Source organism: Lithobates pipiens, unplaced genomic scaffold, assembly GCF_037356315.1.
Source record: "Lithobates pipiens isolate NorthernLeopardFrog02 unplaced genomic scaffold, aLitPip1_a1.2 Scaffold_3, whole genome shotgun sequence".
In the NCBI taxonomy this organism is placed as follows: domain Eukaryota; kingdom Metazoa; phylum Chordata; class Amphibia; order Anura; family Ranidae; genus Lithobates; species Lithobates pipiens.
In genome coordinates, this window is record NW_027507790.1 from 227,643,321 (window position 1) to 227,664,587 (window position 21,267).

The following is a 21,267-nucleotide window of genomic DNA, read 5'->3' on the forward strand; positions in this document are numbered from 1 at the left end:
TCCCCTTTTCTGTTTCTTTTTCTGCAGTATGAGCGTCTATTCAGCTTATTGCAGCAAATATAGAAAACAGCAACTATGGCCATGTATAAAGTGTGTGGACTGTGATTGATTGAAAAGCAGATGTAGTTTACCCATACTGCCATACAGGGGGCAGCGTCCCTGTCCTACGCTCCCCAGCTGCCACTCTATATTGCTAAACATTGATAATGTCCAGTGTAAGCTTCAAATCTTCAATGAAGCCTTCCATGTGACAACCCCCAGCTCGATGATTGGCCACTCATGGCATCAAATGTGGCAGTGATGGGGCGGCAGGGTGTAATGTCTTCTATCCCCATACCTAGACGTACCAGGGATTTCCCCGGGCCATAGCTCTGTAGAGAGCATGGAAAGTACATAGAGCCTGTTTCCACTGCCTTATGAAAAGTGAGCCTTTCCCATTGCTCAGTATGTGTATGACACATTTTTGCTTTAGGGCTCGTTCACGTGTTGCGGCTGCCCCAGCCACCCCTCTACAAAGCGATCTACAGTGGACCACTTTTCAGAGGGCATTTGACAGGAATTGAGGTAATACATCGCCTACTCCCAACCTGATTTAACATTGTAAATGCCGCAGTGGCTCGGGCCCTTAGACGTGCGTTGGTCGCATTTGGCAAATGCGACATGCTGCTTAATTTTTTTACCAAGCCTGTGAAGGACAGCGCCATGTAGACCCCTGAGCATTTGCATGCATTGCTTCAGGCAGGTGGCTGTCAGCGATAAAACCGCACACGGCTCAACCCCCTGATTTTACTGCTCCCTAGCTGCACTTGTGAACAAAGCCTTAAACTTGGATTGTTCAGTCTTCAAGGCGATAATATATCAATTTTTTTTTTTTTTTTTTTTTTATATGAGATAAACCTGTGCACTCCATATTATTCAAGACCCGGCTGAAATCCTGAGCCCTGGTTCACGCTGATGCAATTTTGGATTTGTTTCAGAACGCACCAAATCGCATGTCAAGGTCGTTAACACTTGTGCATGCCAAACGTTATGAGACGCCAAAAGGGTCCTGTGCATTCTAGAGTCCCTTAGACTTGAATTAAAACTGCATTCAAATTGTATAGGTGTTCAAATTGACTGCAATTTCAGCGCATTTTCTAGGACTCTTTGTATTGGTGAGGTCCTTTCTAGAGGGAGAGATTTTGGCCAGAATAGAAACCGCAACCGTGTCCAATTCAGGGTGGATTTGATTTAAATCAAGTCGATTTTAAATCATAATTTTTAAAGGACAACTGTCATCTCTGTCCTGCAGTGGCTGCTCCTCTGACTCCCTGTTGACTCACCGACAGTCCCATTCACTTTAATGGGGCGGCTGGTGATGTGGCAGTGACACAACAAGGTGAGGGACGTGGCGGCAGCAGGTGAGTGGATGCCCACTAACAGGTTATGGATCTGAAATGACAGGTGCTCTTTAAATGTAAGGACTTATTCTTGCTGGTAGTTAGAATCTTTAATATTTGCAAACAAAATGAAGGTTTCCTATTTAGTATAATAAGCTGTCAGGTTAGTAAAACGGCGATATCAGAACCGATTCAATCATACAGTTTGTAGTGTACATAGATTCGCAAAACAATGGGATAAAGAAATATTCCTGAACTTTGTTTTAGATCATGGTTACTGTGAAATTGTGTGAATTCATCAATGCAGTGCATGTTATGTCAGCTTGCATAGCTTGTATTCATTGAATGAGTTTACCAAAAATGTAAATATTGCAGAATATACAGCCTCATGCTACGTAACTAACTTCCATTTCATGCTGAATAAACGAAATTATTAATGTGTCTTAAATAAAAACTATCTTTTTAGATAGATTTTTTTACTCCAAAAGCATTTTATTAAAATTAATTTGGTAAAAATAAAAAAATCTGATTTAAAAAAAGTGTCAAAAAATATATACACCCTGGTCCAATTGCATGAAAATCGCACGAGAATCACCCCGCAAGTGCTCCTTAATTAAAAACTAATAGAAATCGCACTGCATCAGTGTGAACCAGGGCTGAAAGATTTTGTATGAAGAGTGAACCTTTCCAGTCTGGCTTTTGGTGATACCCTAATATAGAGGAATCTTTTCAAAACCATTGATTTGAAAAGCCTCTAAAAATGTTTCTATAGTATTTTGTATTGATGTATTTCTGTTTTTTTTTTTTTTTCAGGCCTCTGTGTGTACGAGGAGAAGAGATTCCGATCGTCTTCGTTCACGTTCAGGCCGTCCAGCTCCTCTAGTGAAATTGGTAGGAAATGGTTTTTATATAAATATATTCGTTTCTTCCCCTCTTTTTCTCCTGTTTACTATATTGTTATATACCCCAATCAATTATCCATAAACCTGACATTTCAGTTATTTAAACTGAAAATATGCGTCGGCACTTACTGTTAGTAAACCAGTATAAAGACAAAAAAAATGTATATATTTCAGTATACTAATATTTAGATGCGATGGCTGCCTTAGTTTTCTACATTTAGGCCTTCCATTTTTTTCACCTGCTGATCTGTCCAGTAACACTTACTGTCTTAGCCCTTGTACACACGGTCGGAGATTCCGACAACCAAATCCGTCGGATTTTGTCCGTCGGATTTTGTCCGAAACTGTTGCATACACACGGTCGGACAAAGTTGTCGGAAAATCCGATCTTTCAGAACGTGATGACGTTATTTCGTTACGATGGGACTACGTTCAGGCTAGTAGCCAATAGCTTTGATGTAGGAATTAGATCTGAGCATGCGTGGCACTTTGTCCGATTGGAATTCTCTACACACGATCGGAGTAGGTCCGATCGGAGCATTTTGCCGGAAAATATTTCCAGCAAGTTGGAAAATTTGGTCCGAAGGATATTCCGACGGAAACAGTCCGATGTAGACCACACACAGCCGGAAAATATCTGACAAAACGCTCTGATCGGACACATTCCGTCGGAATCTCCGACCGTGTGTACAAGGGCTAAGGGTTTCTTCACCCTGGATGGAGCAGTGGAGACGCCTTTGTGTGCAGGCAGTGAGAATTAGCCTTAAAAGCTAACCATTGTAAGCATCCCTGTCAGTGTTAAATGGCTTTTCTCAACCTTCTAGTTGCCACGTTTGCTGGACAGCTTGGTATGTTTAACGACCTCAGTACCGGACTCTTTTATCTCCTTCCTGCCCAGGCCAATTTTCAGCTTTCAGCTGTTGCACTTTGAATGACAATTGCACAGTCATGCAACACTGTACCCATATGAAAGTATTTTTTATTTTTCCTGCGCTGATGGGGCTGTGCAGATGAGCCCTGATGGGCACTGATGGGACTGCGCTGATTATCAATGTAAATGTCCCTTGTCACAGTAAAGCCAGTTATCAGGTTTCCTTTCCTCAAACCGTGACAGCGATCATTCCACAAGTTGAAGAAGTTGAAAAATAACAGACTTGGGGTTCACGTCTATGCAAATTGAATGCGTTTTTTAACCGCATCCAATTTGTATAACGTGAATGTGACCGGCTTTCAGTGGAGCCAGTTCACACATGTGCGCGGCGGCCGCAGTGCAGTTTTGAAAAGAGTTCTGTGCAGTTTTGGATCCGGTTCAGGTGCGACTTCAGGGGAAAATTCACACCTGAATCCCACCTGAACCAGGGAACAGAAACTCACCGGACTCCGGACTGCAAACCGCAGCCACGTATATGTGAACCCGGCCTTACTGGTTGGATCACCAGGTGAAAAAAAAAAAAAACCCTTAAACTAAAGCAGCCACCACATCTAAGAATTAGAGCTGAAGCGGAAAAATGAGAATCGCAATTCTTTTGCTTAGAATAAAGATCACGATTCTCAAAAACTTTTATTTAAAATATTATATATATATATATATATATATATATATATATATATATATATATATATATATATATATATATATATATATATATATATATATATATATATATATATATATATATATATATATAATATATAAAAAATTTTTTTTTTTTTTTTTTTTCTTGTTGAGTTTAACTTTGATATAGATTTTTCTTTTTTTAATTAACCATTTTAAAATGTAGATTACCCCCTCCTATGTCATGGGCTTTCTGGATATCAAGTCCAAGCAAGCAGCCATAATATATTATAAGCTCACATTTGTGTTGTAAAAATCCATCGGATCAATGCTGGTGCGCACACTCCACACTCGACACTTCACAGTCACTACAATGTTTCTCGGCTGGGGTGTGAGACAAATAAACGTGGTACCGCCCAGGCATCCACCGCAGTGCATCACGCTCTCTGCCCTGCTGACGTCAGTTCCTGTTGCTGACATCTGTTCCAGTATCGGCGTCATTTGCTTTCCACGCTGGTTCCGACGGCTTCTCCTCTGGTCCAGCCTACATCCTGGGGACACCCAAAAAAATCGCGGCAATCCACGCTGGAGATCGCGGGGGGTGTGGGTGAATCGAGATCATGATTCTGTGTATGATTAATCATGCAGCTCTACTAAGAATGCAATTTAATATAATTTTGTTTTGGGGTTTAATACCACTTAAAGGTTATATTCTAGGAAGATTATTTGCTGTATTAACATAGAAATGTGCTTTGGCAACAAATATCTAGTGCTTTATAGTCACTTTAGGTTACTTAGTGGTACTTTTACAGAATTGGATACAGCAGGGAAAAATGTCTGCTGGTGTAAGGGCTACAATAGAATAAAGTTAATAAGGTGTATTTAAAGACACAATTTTTTTATTTCTACTTTGGATAATTTAAGCAAGGGTTAGGCTGGCTATACACTAGTAGAATTTCGTTTTAAAAATGTTTTATTTTTTTGTTCAAAGTTCATTAGTGGGGTCATGTGGTCATTTGGGAATTTGACTAAATGACAAAATGTGAAGGAGTGTGATGAAAATGTTTTTCTCGAACAAACAAATTTCTGACCGTGTATGTATGTGGTTTGTTCAGCAAAGTGAACTTGGTTCCAAAATTTTTCCAAAATCCCAAACTTTTAAAAGTAAACTAAATGTTTTAGGGCACATCGAATGTACTGAGTTTTCATGTGAATGTTCATTCATAAATCTAATGGGAATGACCAGCTGAAGAATTTGTAATTTTTGTTTTCGTTTTTAAACCCTGGACAAGACCTCCTCTGTTCTTTGGGTCCTGTCGGCTCTCTCATATGTTTTTTTTTTTTTTTTCCCATTTCTTTTTTAGGGCCAAGTGAGAAAAGAGTGCGCTCCTCTTCCTTCAGCCTTCTGACCGCCTTCCCTCCAAATCAGCCAGGTAACCGCACTTTCTACTATCTGAACCATGAACGAGCCCAGAGGCAATGCAGAGACTGAATTCTATTCACCTGTCACTGGTCACCACTTCTTATCTTTTCACATTGCCAGTGGGAAGGACAGATGTCACATAGTTACAGCATTCTTTCTTTCTTCATCTGCAAACAATGAACATAGCGCAGACTGGTTTAAGCTGGCCGTGCACTAATCAAAATTCCAAATTTTGTACAGTATGTGGCCATCCCCGGTTGACCTGAAGTTGATCGAATGTGCGACATTTTGTAAAATTTTCCTTGATCACACAGATTCAATTGTACTTAAAGTGGTGTTGCACACAAAAAAAAAAGATTAAAATTCCTAAAAAAAAAAGAAAAATTTGGATTTTTTTTTTTTTTTTTACTTCTAAATGTTGCTAGGGGGTCCCTCGTAGTCTGCCTCCTTCAGTGCCTGGGCTGGTGACATCACTTCCCCACGGTGCAGGGAGGGCTCAGCTCTGCCCCCTCCCTCCCTGTCAGTCATCTGGGACACGTGAATTCCCAGATGACTGCGTGGCCAATCGCGGCGAGAGTTGGGGGTGACGAGCGGAGCTTCGACCCCGTATCGCTGGACCCTGGAACAGGTAAGTGTCTGATTTTATTAAAAGTCAGCAGCTGCAATATTTGTAGCTGCTGACTTTTAATTATTTTTTTTTTTCAAATGGAAACTCCTCTTTAAATCCATTGCATTACACTGCATTTTTGAAGGATTCGTTTCAATCGATTTGCATTGAATATGGCAGGGTTCTATACAAGACCAAGGTTTTTTTTTTTTACATGTCTGAGCATTTTGTCTACTCTGCAAAACACTGAAAAGTGCATAAAAATGCACTTAAAGTGGATGCACACCCCAAAAAATGTTTGTTTTTCTTTAATTAAGACTCATATCTGTTACAGCAGAGGATGTAATGTCATCTGTGCCCAGTCTTGCCACGAATAGTTAATCCAGCTCTGAGCAATCCTCTTATCTTTCTTCAATAAGATAAAAATGCACACACAGAGAAATAGGAGTCAGTTTCTCCCCATTGCTGTGAGTGACAGGTTATCTCATGCAGGAGTGTGAGAGAGGCATTCTGTGTTCTTCACATCCCCCCCCCCCCCCCTTTTCTTCTCCAGCTCTCCCAGGATTGGCTGCTCCACACCTCAGCATGATTGGGCATGCTGAAGTCATGTGGTGACTTTGCTGGGTTTTGACTGGATGTTGGTGATCATTGGGGCATAATCCACCAGACCAGCAGAAGTTCAGTGTAAGAAATATTGATGCCTGGCCAAGGGGAGTGTAGAGGTGGACGGGGAGTCTACTGACATCACAACTCCGCCCACCTAGCCCTGGACAACAGACAGAATCTGGAGTATTGCAGAGCTCCAAAGGGGAGATATTTGACCAGTAAGAATACATGCAGGAGGCATGTATATCCTTATAGATCAGCACTGAGGAAGTAATTTAGAAATTGTGAGTGGGTTTACATCCACTTTAAGGGTTGATTTACTAAAGGCAAATAGACTGTGCACGTTGCAAAGTGCAGTTGCACTCTGCCAGAGCTTAGTAAATGAACAGAAGTTCTGCTGACTTCCATCATCCAATCATGTGCAAGCAAAAATGCTGTTTTTGTTTTATTTTTATTTTCCTTCAATGCGATTGGATGTTCTTTGCAAAGTGCATTTACTAAGCTCTGGAGCAACTGAACTTGAACTGAAAGTGCATTGTCTATTTGCCTTTAGTAAATCAACCCCTTAGTGTGAGCAAACTCTAATAGTGTTAGTCAAAGTTCCTTTTTGCTACCAGAGGCATTTTGTGTTCTTTGCGCACACAGACACACAAAAAAAAGTAGGCCTGCAGATTAGTTAAATCCCCCCTGACAAGTATATTCTGAAAACCCTAGAGCATAAAATGGTGGTAATTCCATTTTTTTTTTTATTGCACAATATTAGTGTTTTTTATATCAAGCTCGAATTTCTATTAAAATATTCACCTTGATTTTAGGTCATAGAGCCAGTAAACTCCCCAGCATGTTATCCTATGAATAATGACCCTATAATTATTGCTCTCACTCCATTGTGCATCATGATACATAACGTGTTGATCTCTTCATATTTAGATGACTCTGACAGGTGTGTTTACAGACATGTGGGGAAAGGGAGGGCTGAAAATGTTGTGTTTTTTTTGTTTTTGTTTTATCGCTTGCCACTCAAGCTATAGCTGAAAGATGGCTACAGCGCAGGCTTCCAATGCCGGAAGGGCGTCCATGGATATCCTGTGATCGCGCTGCCTGCGCACCTCCTGTGGCGTGCTCTGTGACCATTGAGTCCTTCAGACTCGGCTGATCACAGATCGGGGTGAATGGTGTTACAGGGACATCAGTCCCAGCAGTGCCCACCAGTGCCACCTCTCGGTGTTGCCAATCAGTGTCACCAATCAGTGCTGCCTATCAGTGCCACCTCTCAGAACCCATTAGTGGTAGCTATCAGTGCAGCCTTATTGGTGCCCACCAGTGTGGCCTCCTCAGCGCACAACTGTGAAGGAGAAAAATTACCAGTTTGCACAATTTTATAACAAATATGAAAATTATTTTATTTATTTTTTTTTTTTTTTTTCTGTCTTTTTTTTTTTGTTTGTTTAACAAAAAATAAAAAAACACAGTGGTGATTAAATGACACCAAGAGAAAGCTCTATTTGTGTGAAAAAAAAATATAAAAATGTTGTATTGGTACAGTGCTGCATAACTGCGCAATTTTCATTCAAAGTGTGACAGCACTGAAATCTGAAAATTGGCCTAAGCAGGAAGGGGGGTAAAACGTGCCCAGTAGGCACGTGCTTAAAGGCTTGAATGTAACTTTCATTTTCAACATAATTAACTTTGTTTTAATCAGAGTACCAAAAGTCCCCTATGTAATAGCATTTTGCTATGACAGGTCCTCCTTAATGCAACATCGAGGGTCCCGGATGTCTCACCTGTCCTCTAAAGCTAATAGAGTGCAAATGTCCTTCATTAGCTTCTCCCTGGCTACAACGGCCAGGGAAAGTGAGAGCTGAACCCAGAAGTGATGTAATGAACATTGATTGCATGTTCTTTCCAGCTTGGAGAGATCATTGAATGGAGGTTCGTTGGTCTCCTTCCCCTCTACAGGGATAATAACCAATTTTGACATTACATATGTGCTGTAAAAGTAAAACAAAAAATACCGCATAACACAATTGTTGTTATTTTTAGCATACAAAAGGTTTGTACTAAAATTCTTCCATAAATTTCCTACAGCATTGAAAAACAATGTGTTCATGCCTTCCACTCTCCTACAAGAGAGAACACAGAGGAACAATAATAACTCAGGTAAGTGCAGGAAAGAGTTGGCGTGGTTTTTCTGTGACCCCGTCCTTTTTCTGTATTAACTGCTTATAGATATGACCTTAAAGTTGGGTAGACCAGGTGTCAGTGATATGATTGAGAGATGAGGCAGATGCTATGCAAATAACTGCCCTTAGACTTTCCCTTCCATTCAGCTTTTTCAGCTTGCACTATGCACTCTTGTGCTATATTACTAACATTCTGTGAAAATTCCCAAAGCCAACAAGTGATCTTGGCTTTTACCAATGTTGAAATGTTGGTTTTTCATCAAGTGAACACCTGGGCTTTATATAATGAACACACCAGACTCCTAATTTGCTAATAATTATTGATAAAAATGGCTAACCTGATTAATTAAAAAGGAGTGTTTGTAAGCCCAAGTCTTATGACTTGGCCCTACAAGTCTTGGGATAGTGGGCTGATTGAAAATAGTGGAAAAAGTAGTATTTGCATTGCCCTTCTGAGCCATGACCTGCACCAAGAACGGCTAAATTTTGGCTGGCTCTGCAATTCAGATACTTTTTATTTCCTCAACTTTCTAAAAATCAGCCGCAGGGCTTGTTCTAGAAGAGTGGTCTCCAAACTGGCCCGTTACTTGTCTTTATCCAGCCCTTGAGGTATTTTATTCTTGACACCAACAATGGGGCACTATTCCTTCCACTGACACACAGTCTGCTACAATGATACATTACTTTTTGCTCTATAAAGAAGCAATAACTGGGCTGAGCTAACAGATTTTCCACCAAGATCAGTTGGGCTACCTAAGAGCTCAAAAACAGCCCGATCATCGCAAACTGCACTTACAATAAGGGTCCTTTCACACGGGGCGGATTGCTCCGTCGATTACCCGCTGAGCAGGAAGATGACAGGTTGGTCTCTGCACACTGCGCAGGGACGGACCTGTCAGAGTGCCGCTCTCCCCTATGGGAGATCGGATGACGACGGACCGCAGAGTCCGTCATCATCCAATCCGACGATGGATGTAAAAGTAGGTTTTTCCTCCGTCACACTTTTTCGGAGCGGGTCGGATGTCAGCAGACGTGTCACCGCTGACATCCGACACTCCATAGACCTCTATGGAGCATCTGTTCAGGTCCGCCTGAAAAAACTGACAGGCGGACCTGAACGGATCAGTAGTGTGAAAGAGGCCTAAGAGCACTAATTGTTATGGTGGGCCTTTTATAGGAAACTTCATGTTCTCATGTTGTTTTCTAATTTTACTTGGTTTTAAATGAAATGTCTTATTTTTCAGAGGAAATGTTGCATACCTGGACAGTTATTAAACCAGCAACGTTACAGCCTCCACAAGTAACTCTGTCTTCGGACATCGAGAGTTCACAGACCAGGACTGAAGAGAAGGTAGCTTCCATATCTACACATGTGTACAGTGGGTGTTGGCAATTTATGGCATGATATGAAAAAGGGAAATGTGGCAAAGTTGCCTGTAATGACCTGGAAAAGTCCCAATCAAATTATTTTATTATACGTTCTAAAAAAAAAATGAAAAAAAAATTGTAAGGGTTAATATACCAAAAACTGATACTTAAATTTTGGCGGATACTGCAGAGTTAGGCCGCGTACACACGGGCGGACTGTCTGCCCAACTTAGTCCGCTGAACAGTGTTTCAGCGGACAATCCGCTCGTGTGTGGGCTTCAGCGGACTTTTTCAGCGGACAGTCTGACGAACAAAGTCTTACGGAATTTCCGTAAGACAGTCCGTTCAAACTTGGTTTCAGCGGACAGTCCGCTCGTGTGTAGGCAAGTTGGACGGACTAAGTATGGCGCATGCTCAGAAAGGGTTTACACGGCCGAAGGTTGCATTGCAGTGTATAGGACGTCGTTTTTCTAGTCCTGTCGTACGTGCTGTACACGTCATCGCGCACGCTTTCAGCGGACTGTCTGCTCATCGTGTGTGGTCAAGTCCGTTCATGCTAATTTTGAACGGACTGTCTGTCGGATTGTCTGCCGAACTTAGTTGGGCAGACAATCCACCCGTGTGTACGCGGCCTTAGGCTACGTGACAACTTCTTCTCTTTTGGGACCTCTATTGGTGAGAACCTCCCATTCTTGTTACAGTCTTTAAGAATTGCAAATGAAAGAAATGGCGAGTAGTAGCAGCCATTGCTAGCAATCTCTTAATTAATTATTATTATTCAGGATTTATATAGCGCCAACAGTTTGCGCAGCGCTTTACAATATGAAATGTAATGAATGAGAGATAGATATAGATATATATCTATATCTATCTATCTATCTATCTATCTCATTCATTAAGAGATTGCTAGCAATGGCTGCTGCTACTCACCATTTCTTTAATTTGCAATTTTTTTATTTTTTAACTGTCTACTCCTCTCCTCCCAAGACCTCCTGCACTCTAGCTCCCTTGTCACCTCTTCTCATGCTCGCTCGCCTCCAGAGCATCTCCCATCCTCTGGAACCCCCTACCCCAACCTGTCTGGCTATTTCCTACTCTGTCTGCCTACAGCTGTTCCCTTAAAACTATTCTCAGGGAAGCCTCCCCCGCCTCCACCTAATAAACTAGACTTTTACTTTCATCAGCTCATCCCACAGTTCTTACCCTGATTATCACTTGCCCATCCCTTTTTTTAGATTGCAGGCTCTAATGAGCAAGGCCTACCTAATCCTCCTTTAATTAATTGTAATGTAACTGTACTGTCCTTTTTTATTTTGGAAAGCACTGTGCAATCTGTTGGATCTATAGAAATCCTGTATAATTGTTACTTTTTGTCATTTGCAGATCCTAGAAGAAAAGAGCAAAGCTCTGGTGAATAATGCAGGACAGCCAAAGTCTGCTCATGGATCCACCTGCATCCTGGGGATGGAAACGAGGTGAGCAGACAGAATCTAAAAGCTGTTCTAGTAGCTGAGAGAGGCAAGTGTTCTTTACTATGGCGTGTGACTAATGCTGTGTAAGGATCTGCTAGCAGGCGGAGTCTCTAATTATTGATTCCTTTTCATTGTGAGTTACTATATGTTTACAGCAGATGGTCAATGTCCAGTTCTGACCAGTGGAAACCTGAATAGTCTCCATTATCAGGAGACATGGCGCTGCCTCTGTCAATAGAGGTTCATCCTGAGTCTGCTACCATAGTACTGTCACCATGCATCCGTCCTCCTTTGTTAGATGCCTAAAATTGAGTGAAAGATTATTTATAGCCCAGCTCCCGGCAAAACATTTTTTCTTATAGTTTTAGACCGGGGTGTCCAACCTTTAGACATTCCTGGGTTATTTTAGAAGAAGAGGAATTGACTTGGGCCACACATAGAATACACTAACAATAAGAATAGCTGATGAGCAGCAAAAGTCACACAAGTTAGCGATCACTGATATAGATAATGGATCTATCCAGTAAAATAAAAATGTTTTTATTATAAAAGTAAAAGAGGACAACATAAAAATAGTGCGATATTTGACACTGTTTTTGATAAACTAATGCCGCGTACACACTGGCGGACTGTATGGCGTACTTAGTCCATCATACAATCCGATGGACAGTCCGTCATACTTTCGACTGAACGGACTTGACCACATACGGATGCACAAACAGTCCGTCGAAAGCTTGCGCGATGACGTGTACAGCACGTACGACGGGACTAGAAATAGGAAGTCCAATACACAGCAAAGCACCCTTCCGCCGTGTAAATCCTTTCTGAGCATGCACCATTCTTAGTCCGACAGAATTTCGAAAAATCCGAAATACTTAGTAGGCCAGACTGCACGCTGAAAAAGTCAGCTGAAGCCCACACACGAGCGGACTGTCCGCTGAAATGTGTTTCGACTGACTAAGTATGCCATACAGTCCGCCCGTGTGTACGCGGCATAACACAGCAATATCTGGTTGGTTGGATGGCATAGCCATTCTCAATGAATTCTCAAGGTTCTCATCAGATATTTTGGTTCTTTTTTTTTTTTTTTTTTTTTTTTTTTTCCCTTCATGTGCTTCATTCTTGAAAATAATTGCTCACAAATTATAAGTGATGCCAAAAACTGATGACATGAATAAGGCGTGATTGTGAAGAGTGGGGTAGTTTTTCTCTGGGCAGATAAAACATATCATATTTTTCTTCGGCTGCATGTGTTTGCTAAGTGTAAATGCATTTTTACAAAAGATTTAAAAAAATAATAATAATTTAAATTAACATTTTTAAGTAAGTTTATAATTTTGTGTTTGATCATATTCATAGCCGTCTTGGGTTAGACACCCAGGTTTTATAGGATCAGCCAAACCTTAGCCCTTGTACACACGGTCGGAGATTCCGTCGGAATGTTTCTTATCGGAGCGTTTTGTCGGATATTCCGACTGTGTGTGGTCAGCATTGGACTGTTTCCGTCGGGAATATCCAACGGACCAACTTTTCCAACTTGCTGGAAATATTTTCTGACAAAATGCTCCGATCAGACATACTCCGATCATGTGTAGAGAATTTCGATCGAACAAAGTGCCACACATGCTCAGATCAAATTCCTACACCAAAGCTATTGGCTCCTAGCGTGAACGTAGTCCCGTCGTAACGAGGTAACGTAATCACGTCGGATTTTCCGACAACTTTGTCCGACCGTGTGTATGCAACAGTTTCGGACAAAATCCGACGGATTTGGTTGTCGGAATCTCCGACCGTGTGTACAAGGGCTTAGAGGTTTTCTAACAAATGAAATCCTTGTGTGCCATATTACATTCTCTTTGCTTCATCTGGACCTGCTAATATGAATATGCAACAACCCTAATCAGTTATAAACTCTAAAGAAGCCTTTCTAGGTTGATCAAAGGAGATCTGCAAGGCTGGAAGCTGCCATTGCGGAGTTGCTTTTAAAGCTGTAGGTTCCAGGCCTGTTATCCTGATCCTGGCTTCACTACCTAATGAGTCACTGACCTGGAACAACCATGTGGTATAGAAGATTAGACCTTGTACACTTGAATGACTGTATGCATGTATCCAGGTGAGTGACTCTGTAGGTCGCAGGTGTCAAACTGGCAGCCTTCCAGCTGTTGCAGAACTACAAGTCCCATGAGGCATTGCAAGGCTGACAGTTGCAGGCATGATGGGACTTGTAGTTCTGCAGCAGCTGAAGGGCCACCAGTTTGATACACCTGCTCTAGGTAGCAGAGGCTCGATTGATGATTACTTTGGAACCTACAAAGCCACAGCCATATGGGATTGATAATGTACATGCTTGTATCATTTACAGATGTGTTTGCTTTTCTGATGGCATTTTGAAATGTTTTGGTTTTGTAAAACAGCAAAAACTTTTCAATAAACACTTTTTTTTTTTTTTAAAGGCACAGTCTATCGTTTTATAAATTTTTTTATAAATGTTCCCACATTTAATAAACAAAAATGTGCATTTATTGTAGAGGTGCACGATTAATCGCTAAAACGATCACGATCTCGATTCACCCCCCCCCCACGCGATCTGGGTGACCCACGATTTTCTTTTAGCGCCGCCGGTTCCACATAACCAGCGTGGAACGCAAATGGCGGATATCGGAACTGACGTCAGCCACCGGAACTGACGTCAGTCATTGGAGCGTGCGATGCGGCGTGCCGCTGCCTGGGCGTGGGAGGGTACAGTGGCCGGGAAACAGCAGTGTGTGCGCACTGCTATACACAGTAGCAGTAATAAAAGACAGGCAAGATCACAGATTAAGTATTCCCGTGAAGGTAACCTAGATAGGACAAGGCTCCAGAGGGTTTGCAACACCATTATTGAGTCATCAGAACATATTTACACACGCGGATTAAATAAAAACCCTCCAACAGACACATTTAGGAAAGTGGAAGTGTTTATCAAAAACAGATTGACGTCTGGTCCTGCATAAATCGGCAGCCAGTGTAACCATGCCACGGTGCTGCCAAAAAAATAACTGTTTGGATAAAATGTGCAGATCTATTCTGTACCGAGGCAAATTCATTACTATATCTGCAAACATCAATGGACAACATTAAACTAACAAAGCTCTGATAACCTAATGTTCTCAGAGATTGTAAGTTTTTCAAATAAAACAGTTTTTTGAGAATCGTGATCTTCATTCTAAGCAAAAGAATCGTGATTCTCATTTTTCCCAGAATCGCGCAGCTCTAATTTATTGCATTCAGGCTTGCTAAGCATTGCACAAGCAATCAGTGCATGTTGAGTGCAATGCACAGGCTCCTGCATTGGTTACCCCCCAGCCCCAGGTCCATACAAATTACAGAGGAAGTAAACAATGGACAGCAAGTGTGGTAATGTCACCGCTTTGCCGCCTGTGCAATCGGTGAGTCCCTCTGCTGTAAAGGCAGATGGGACTTGTAGTCTTCCATTTTCTGATCCCTTTGAATGGACAGACAGGCTTTGTGTCCACTAAACTTAACAAAAAAAAAAACAGATTCTGCAGACAGAAGCACCATGTAATTTAGGTAAATGGTGGGGTGTGACATGAAGGTGCGGGGGTTGGGGAATGCAACCATGTTTTCTTTCATGTTGATGACTGCTAAAAAAAAAAAAAAAAATCTCGTTTCAGGTTTAGGATGCAGCCTTTTGATCAGATGCCACCTAAATATACAACAGATTTCATCTTTGGTGAGAACATGGAAAGGAGAGTCATGGTAAGCAGCTGGCATCATCTGGCGTGTAGGTTTTATGTAGCTTCTTTGGAATGTTGAGACTAGTAGTTCCTTATTATTCCACATTCTTAACAAGCACTCAGTGACTTCTGCAGGTACTGTGGAGCAATTTAGGATCAAAGCCGCTCACAGTAGAAGAATCCAAACCTGCTCAGCTCTCCCCTTTCCAGCAACTCCACACCATTCAGTCTTCCAATCTCCAATGTAAACCCAGAGCAGGAACTCTGGAAGTGAGGAGCAGAATAACTGAGCTGCTGAGACTTAAAGTGATACTAAAGTCTTTGTTTTTTTTGGGGTAAAAAATAACAATGTTAATACTTACCTGCCTTGTGCAGTACTTTTGCACAGAGCAGCCCAGATCCTCCTCTTCTTGGGTCCTTCTTGCGCCCTCCTGGTCCCTTCCTCCTGGTGGGTTCCCCCACAGCAAGAAGCTTGCTATAGGGGCACCGAGCCAAGCTGCAGCTCCCTGTGTCCATTCAGACACTTAGCCACGGCCCAGCCCCACCCTCTCTCTCTGTACTTAAAGTATCAGCTGACGTTGGGCTTTAACCGCTTGCCGACCAGCCGCCGTTATACTGTGGCAGGTTGGCTTGGCTGCACGAATCGCCGTAGGTGTACGGCGGGCGCTTTAAGAGCAATAGCAGGCCTGCGGTACGTCGTCAGGAATCTCTCTCTCTCCTCCCTCCCCCCTCCTCCCTCCTCCCCCTCCCCCCAGCAGCAGCAGGAGCCAATGGCGCTTTGCTGCTATATCCGCCAATGGGAAGGAGAGTCCTGGACAGCTGAGTCACTCGTTCAACATAGCTAGATCGAGATGGGGCTCAGGTAAGTATGAGGGGGTCTGCTGCATATAGAAGGTTTTTTTTATCTTAATGCATAGAATGCCTTTACAACCACTTTAAATGACATCAGTGCTACTGCTGCGACCTTGAAGGATGACTTGCTCCACAGTGCCTGATGCTACATTGGTTAAGGAGAGCTTGCTAGTCTCTGAAACATAGTAAATGAAGCAAATTACAAAGGCTACTACAGGCTTCACCAGTTTGAAGTGCCCCGGAGTGTAGGGAAGTGTAGGCCACTTTCTCTGGCATATAAAGGATGAATACATGCTACAGCTATGCTAATAATATATAGTGAAGCCACTGAAAGTAGTAGGCTGGACTGTTAAAGCGGAAGTAAAGTCTGCTATAAAAAACTTTTTTTCTTTTTAGGGTCCCCCAGGTGGGATATGCCATAATGTGCTAGTATGTACAACATATTAGTACATTATGGCATACTTACCTGTCATATGGTGTCCTCCAGCACTGCAGTGGGATCGATCCACTGGGCCCCCGACGCTTCCATCACCGATTGGTCTTCTTTCCGAGTCCTGTGTCTTTGCCCATTTGATAGGCCAGGCCTCAATGATGTCACTCCCACGCATGCACACAGGAGTTGCATCACTACGGCACGGATCAGGCCCGTAAAAGTTTGCTGAGCAGCGCATGCGCTGGCTCAGTGAACATATCTAACAGGCAGAAGGATGCATTTTTGGCAGAAGAGAGACCCAATAGGATCTCTTCTGTTATTAATACCCTACCTAATAGCCATTTGTTTAAAATCCGCTTTACTTCCACTTTAATGGCAGCTGTACTGTTATGCTGTATATGGTTGGGATTTGGGAAGACCAAGGATTAAATTAAAGAATGGATCTTCTCAGTTTATGTTTATGGGTCTTGGATTTAGCCCAGAGTGCTCTGTCTGTAATGTGAATCCCAAGTCAAGTGACCGTAGTTGCCTGTGAGTTAGGATGACAGTATAATCCTATATGTTCTAGCGAGTGGAGACAGGTCATCTGCAGAAATAAGCTCCCACAGAGCTCTTAATATGGAACTGTGGCTATTTGCAGCAGCCATGAAACTGTTCCTAATGGAAGCTGTTATTATTGTACAAAGTTCTGTAAACTTAAACAAAATGCGTTTATATCAGAACAAGCATTTTAAACACTCTTTAAAAATTAAATGCAACCTACAGGCTATTGAAAGTATTGTGCTGTGTTATCTGCTCTCATTTGAAGGATGATGTGAAGCGCAGTCACTATGTTTAGAATGCATCAACTCCCAGCAGTCAATGCTCTTTTATTTTATAAAGGAGGAAAAATGATGAAATCTGATTGGTTACTTTGGAACACTGCTCCTTGAAGATGGAGTTTCACTTTGCACTGCTATATTAAATAGGCCTGAACATGTAATTTTGTAATGCACTGCGCAAACTATTGGCGCTATATAAATCCTGTATTATAATAATAATAATAATATGTTCTTTTTGCAATGATTGTGAACTGGATTTATGCAACAGAAAAAAAAAAAAAAAAACTTGGAACGATCTACAACATACAAGCCACAAACATTTATTAATAGCAAAGTGTAAGATAAACTATCCATTCTATTTTCAGAGTCCCAAGAGGCCGACACCATCTCAGACCAGAGTACCGCTGTGCAGGCGGGAATCCACGTCATCTAGATTATCATATAACAGGAACTGGCCTTATCAGAGTAAGATGTGCTTTCTGTATATATTATTCTGTAATGAGCCATGCAATGTTCAGGAATATATGTACAAAGATATGTCTGATGCCTAACTCAGGGTAGTCATACATGTTTCAGGTTCTCTCTCTTACAGCCAGAACAATAGAAAATCAATTGATCCAACCATTAAAGCTTAAGGGGTAGATGGACAAATCAATCAGCTATTGTATTCGTTTATCTGCAGCTGCCTGAATACCCAAACAGTGACTGCATCTGATAGGATATCTCTGTGGAAAGAAAGAAGATTACACAGAATACTCGTTAACTCCTTCCCACCAACGGTACGCATATACGCGGCCTCACAGAAGTGGGTCTTTATTAGGGTTGCCACCTCATCCCTTTAAACCCGAACACACATAAATTACACAGGTTCTGAGGCTAATTTAATGCAGATAAAGCACCAAGTGAGTTTAAGTACCACCTTAATTGGCCACAGAACCTGTGTAATTAATATGTTTCAGGTTTAAAGGGATGAGGTGGCAACCCTAGCCTTTATCCAGGGGCCGCATATATACAGTGGTGTGAAAAAGTGTTTGCCCCCTTCCTCATTTCCTGTTCCTTTGCATGTTTGTCACACTTAAGTGTTTCGGAACATCAAACCAATTTAAACAATAGTCAAGGACAACACAAGTAAACACAAAATGCAATTTGTAAATGAAGGTGTTTATTATTAAAGGTGAAAAAAAATCCAAACCATCATGGCCCTGTGTGAAAAAGTGATTGCCCCCCTTGTTAAAACATACTATAACTGTGGTTGTCCACACCTGAGTTCAATTTCTCTAGCCACACCCAGGCCTGATTATTGCCACACCTGTTCACAATCAAGGCATCACTTAAATAGGAGCTGCTTGACACAGTAAGGTCCACCAGAAGATCCTTAAAAGCTACACATCATGCCGAGACCCAAAGAAATTCAGGAACAATTGAGAAAGAAAGTAATTGAGATCTATCAGTCTGGAAAGGGTTATAAAGCCATTTCCAAAGCTTTGGGAATCCAGCGAACCACAGTGAGAGCCATTATCCACAAATGGCGAAGACATGGAACAGTGGTGAACCTTCCCAGGAGTGGCCGGCCGCCCAAAATTACCCCAAGAGCGCAGCGACGACTCATCCAAGAGGTCACAAAAGACCCCACAACAACGTCCAAGGAACTGCAGGCCTCACTTGCCTCAGTTAAGGTCAGCGTTCATGCCTCCACCATCAGGAAAAGACTGGGCAAAAATGGCCTGCATGGCAGAGTTCCAAGGAGAAAACCACTGCTGAGCAAAAAGAACATCAAAGCTCGTCTCAATTTCTCCACAACACATCTTGATGATCCCCAAGACTTTTGGGACAACATTCTGTGGACCGATGAGACAAAAGTGGAACTCTTTGGAAGGTGTGTGTCCAAGTATATCTGGCGTAGAAGGAACACTGCATTTCATAAAAAGAACATTATACCAACAGTAAAATATGGTGGTGGTAGTGTGATGGTCTGGGGCTGTTTTGCTGCTTCAGGACCTGGAAGACTTGCCGTGATAAAAGGAACTATGTATTCTGCTGTCTACCAAGAGATCCTGAAGGAGAATGTCCGACCATCTGTTCGTGTACTCAAGCTGAAACGAACTTGGGTTCTGCAGCAGGACAATGATCCTAAACACACCAGCAAGTCCACCACCGAATGGCTGAAGAAAAACAAAATTAAGACTTTGGAGTGGCCTAGCCAAAGTCCTGACCTGAATCCTATTGAGATGTTGTGGTATGACCTTAAAAAGGCCATTCATGCTCGAAAACCCTCTAATGTAACTGAATTAGGACAATTCTGCAAAGATGAGTGGGCCAAAATTCCTCCAGGACGCTGTAAAAGCCTCATTGCACGTTATCGCAAACGCTTGGTTGCAGTTGTTGCTGCTAAGGGTGGCCCAACCAGTTATTAGGTTTAGGGGGCAATCACTTTTTCACACAGGGCCATGATGGTTTGGATTTTTTTCACCTTTAATAATAAACACCTTCATTTACAAATTGCATTTTGTGTTTACTTGTGTTGTCCTTGACTATTGTTTAAATTGGTTTGATGTTCCGAAACACTTAAGTGTGACAAACATGCAAAGGAACAGGAAATGAGGAAGGGGGCAAACACTTTTTCACACCACTGTATGTATCTATCTTTGTGCTGGGAGCTCGCCACCAGCACAGAAACAGGACTATTGTGTTAAAGATCGGGACCCCAGAACGCCTGGTTCCAGGTCATCTGATCACTGTGATAGCCTCTGATCGGCTATCACAGTGATCAGTCACTGTGAGCCCACCCCTGTTTACTTCCTCTTCTGAATAGAAAGATAAAATGTATCTTTCTCTTGCAGGAGAGAAAGATATAAACAAACCTGTGTTAAAAAAAAAAAGAGAAAAAAAATAACCTAGATTGGGTTTTTCCAGGGTCAAAGGTCAGGGTCAGTAAATTTTGGGTAGAATAAAAAAAAAAAAAAAAAAAAAAAGAAGAAAGAAACTAGAACCAGTGTGCTTTAGGCTAAAAAAAAAAAAGCAAAATGCGCAGCATTGTTTCTGGGCTGTACTAACAACAACTAACATACACATATATGATATTGCTGAGATTGTCAGGGGCAGGAGAATTTATTTTGGTTTGTTCTTTGGTGGTAAGTTATGTTGACAGCAAGAAATATACAGCTACATTAAAAAAAAAAAAAAATTGTTTTTTTTTTTTACTATTTTTGGCCAGTTTTTCTTTAATAAATAATAAAAAAAAAAGCAGATATTCATTACCATTTACCACCAAACGTGCAATTTTTCCTGAAAAAAAATACACAAAGTAGTTGTGGTGATATGTGTAGTTTTACTCAGCTTTAACGCATGTCAAAGTTGCAAAATTGTGCTTACAGACCGCTGTACACACTGATCAAAATTGACATTTGTTTTACTCTCAGTCACTAAGGAGTTAAATTTAAAAGCAGAAATCATGTCTCCATAATAAAATATATTATGCAGTAGAGCAATCCCCTGGTGTTTTTATTCCATGATTTCTTTGAACAGGACCTGTCGTGAAGGCTGTTCCCTGTCACAGTTTAGGATTACCATCCCGGATTGGAGGCTGCCCTTGCCTGCCTTGGTCCTCTTTGGAAAGAAGGCTTTTCACTGCTCTGCCCCACAATTTGGCATTGCCTTTGGCAGTCGGGCAATAAGGCTACTTTCACACTGAGGTTTTTTTCAGGCACTAAAGGGCTAAAAATAGCGCCTGAAAAATGCATCGCCTGCCACCCGAGTGTGAAAGCTGATTGCTTTCACACTGGAGCGGTGCGCTTGCAGGATGGAAAAAAAAGTCCTGCAAGCAAAATCTTTGAGGCATTGCGGGAGCAGAGTATACACCACTTCTAAAACGCCCCTGCCATTGAATTCAATGGACAGCGCTGCCGAAGCGCCTACAAAGCGTTTCGCCA

At 41.8% G+C, this 21,267-nt stretch overlaps 1 protein-coding gene across 1 annotated transcript in view; it reads left to right on the forward strand.

Moving 5' to 3' along the window:
* The window catches only part of RANBP3L (RAN binding protein 3 like), a 73,709-nt gene that overhangs the window by 38,297 nt on the left and 14,145 nt on the right, over positions 1–21,267 (forward strand). Inside the window, exons 4-10 of the mRNA XM_077462855.1 lie at positions 2,193–2,270; positions 5,201–5,269; positions 8,561–8,632; positions 9,900–10,006; positions 11,407–11,498; positions 15,170–15,254; positions 17,704–17,803. Of these exons, the coding sequence (XP_077318981.1) occupies positions 2,193–2,270; positions 5,201–5,269; positions 8,561–8,632; positions 9,900–10,006; positions 11,407–11,498; positions 15,170–15,254; positions 17,704–17,803 (603 nt within the window). The remainder of the gene's footprint in view (positions 1–2,192; positions 2,271–5,200; positions 5,270–8,560; positions 8,633–9,899; positions 10,007–11,406; positions 11,499–15,169; positions 15,255–17,703; positions 17,804–21,267) is intronic.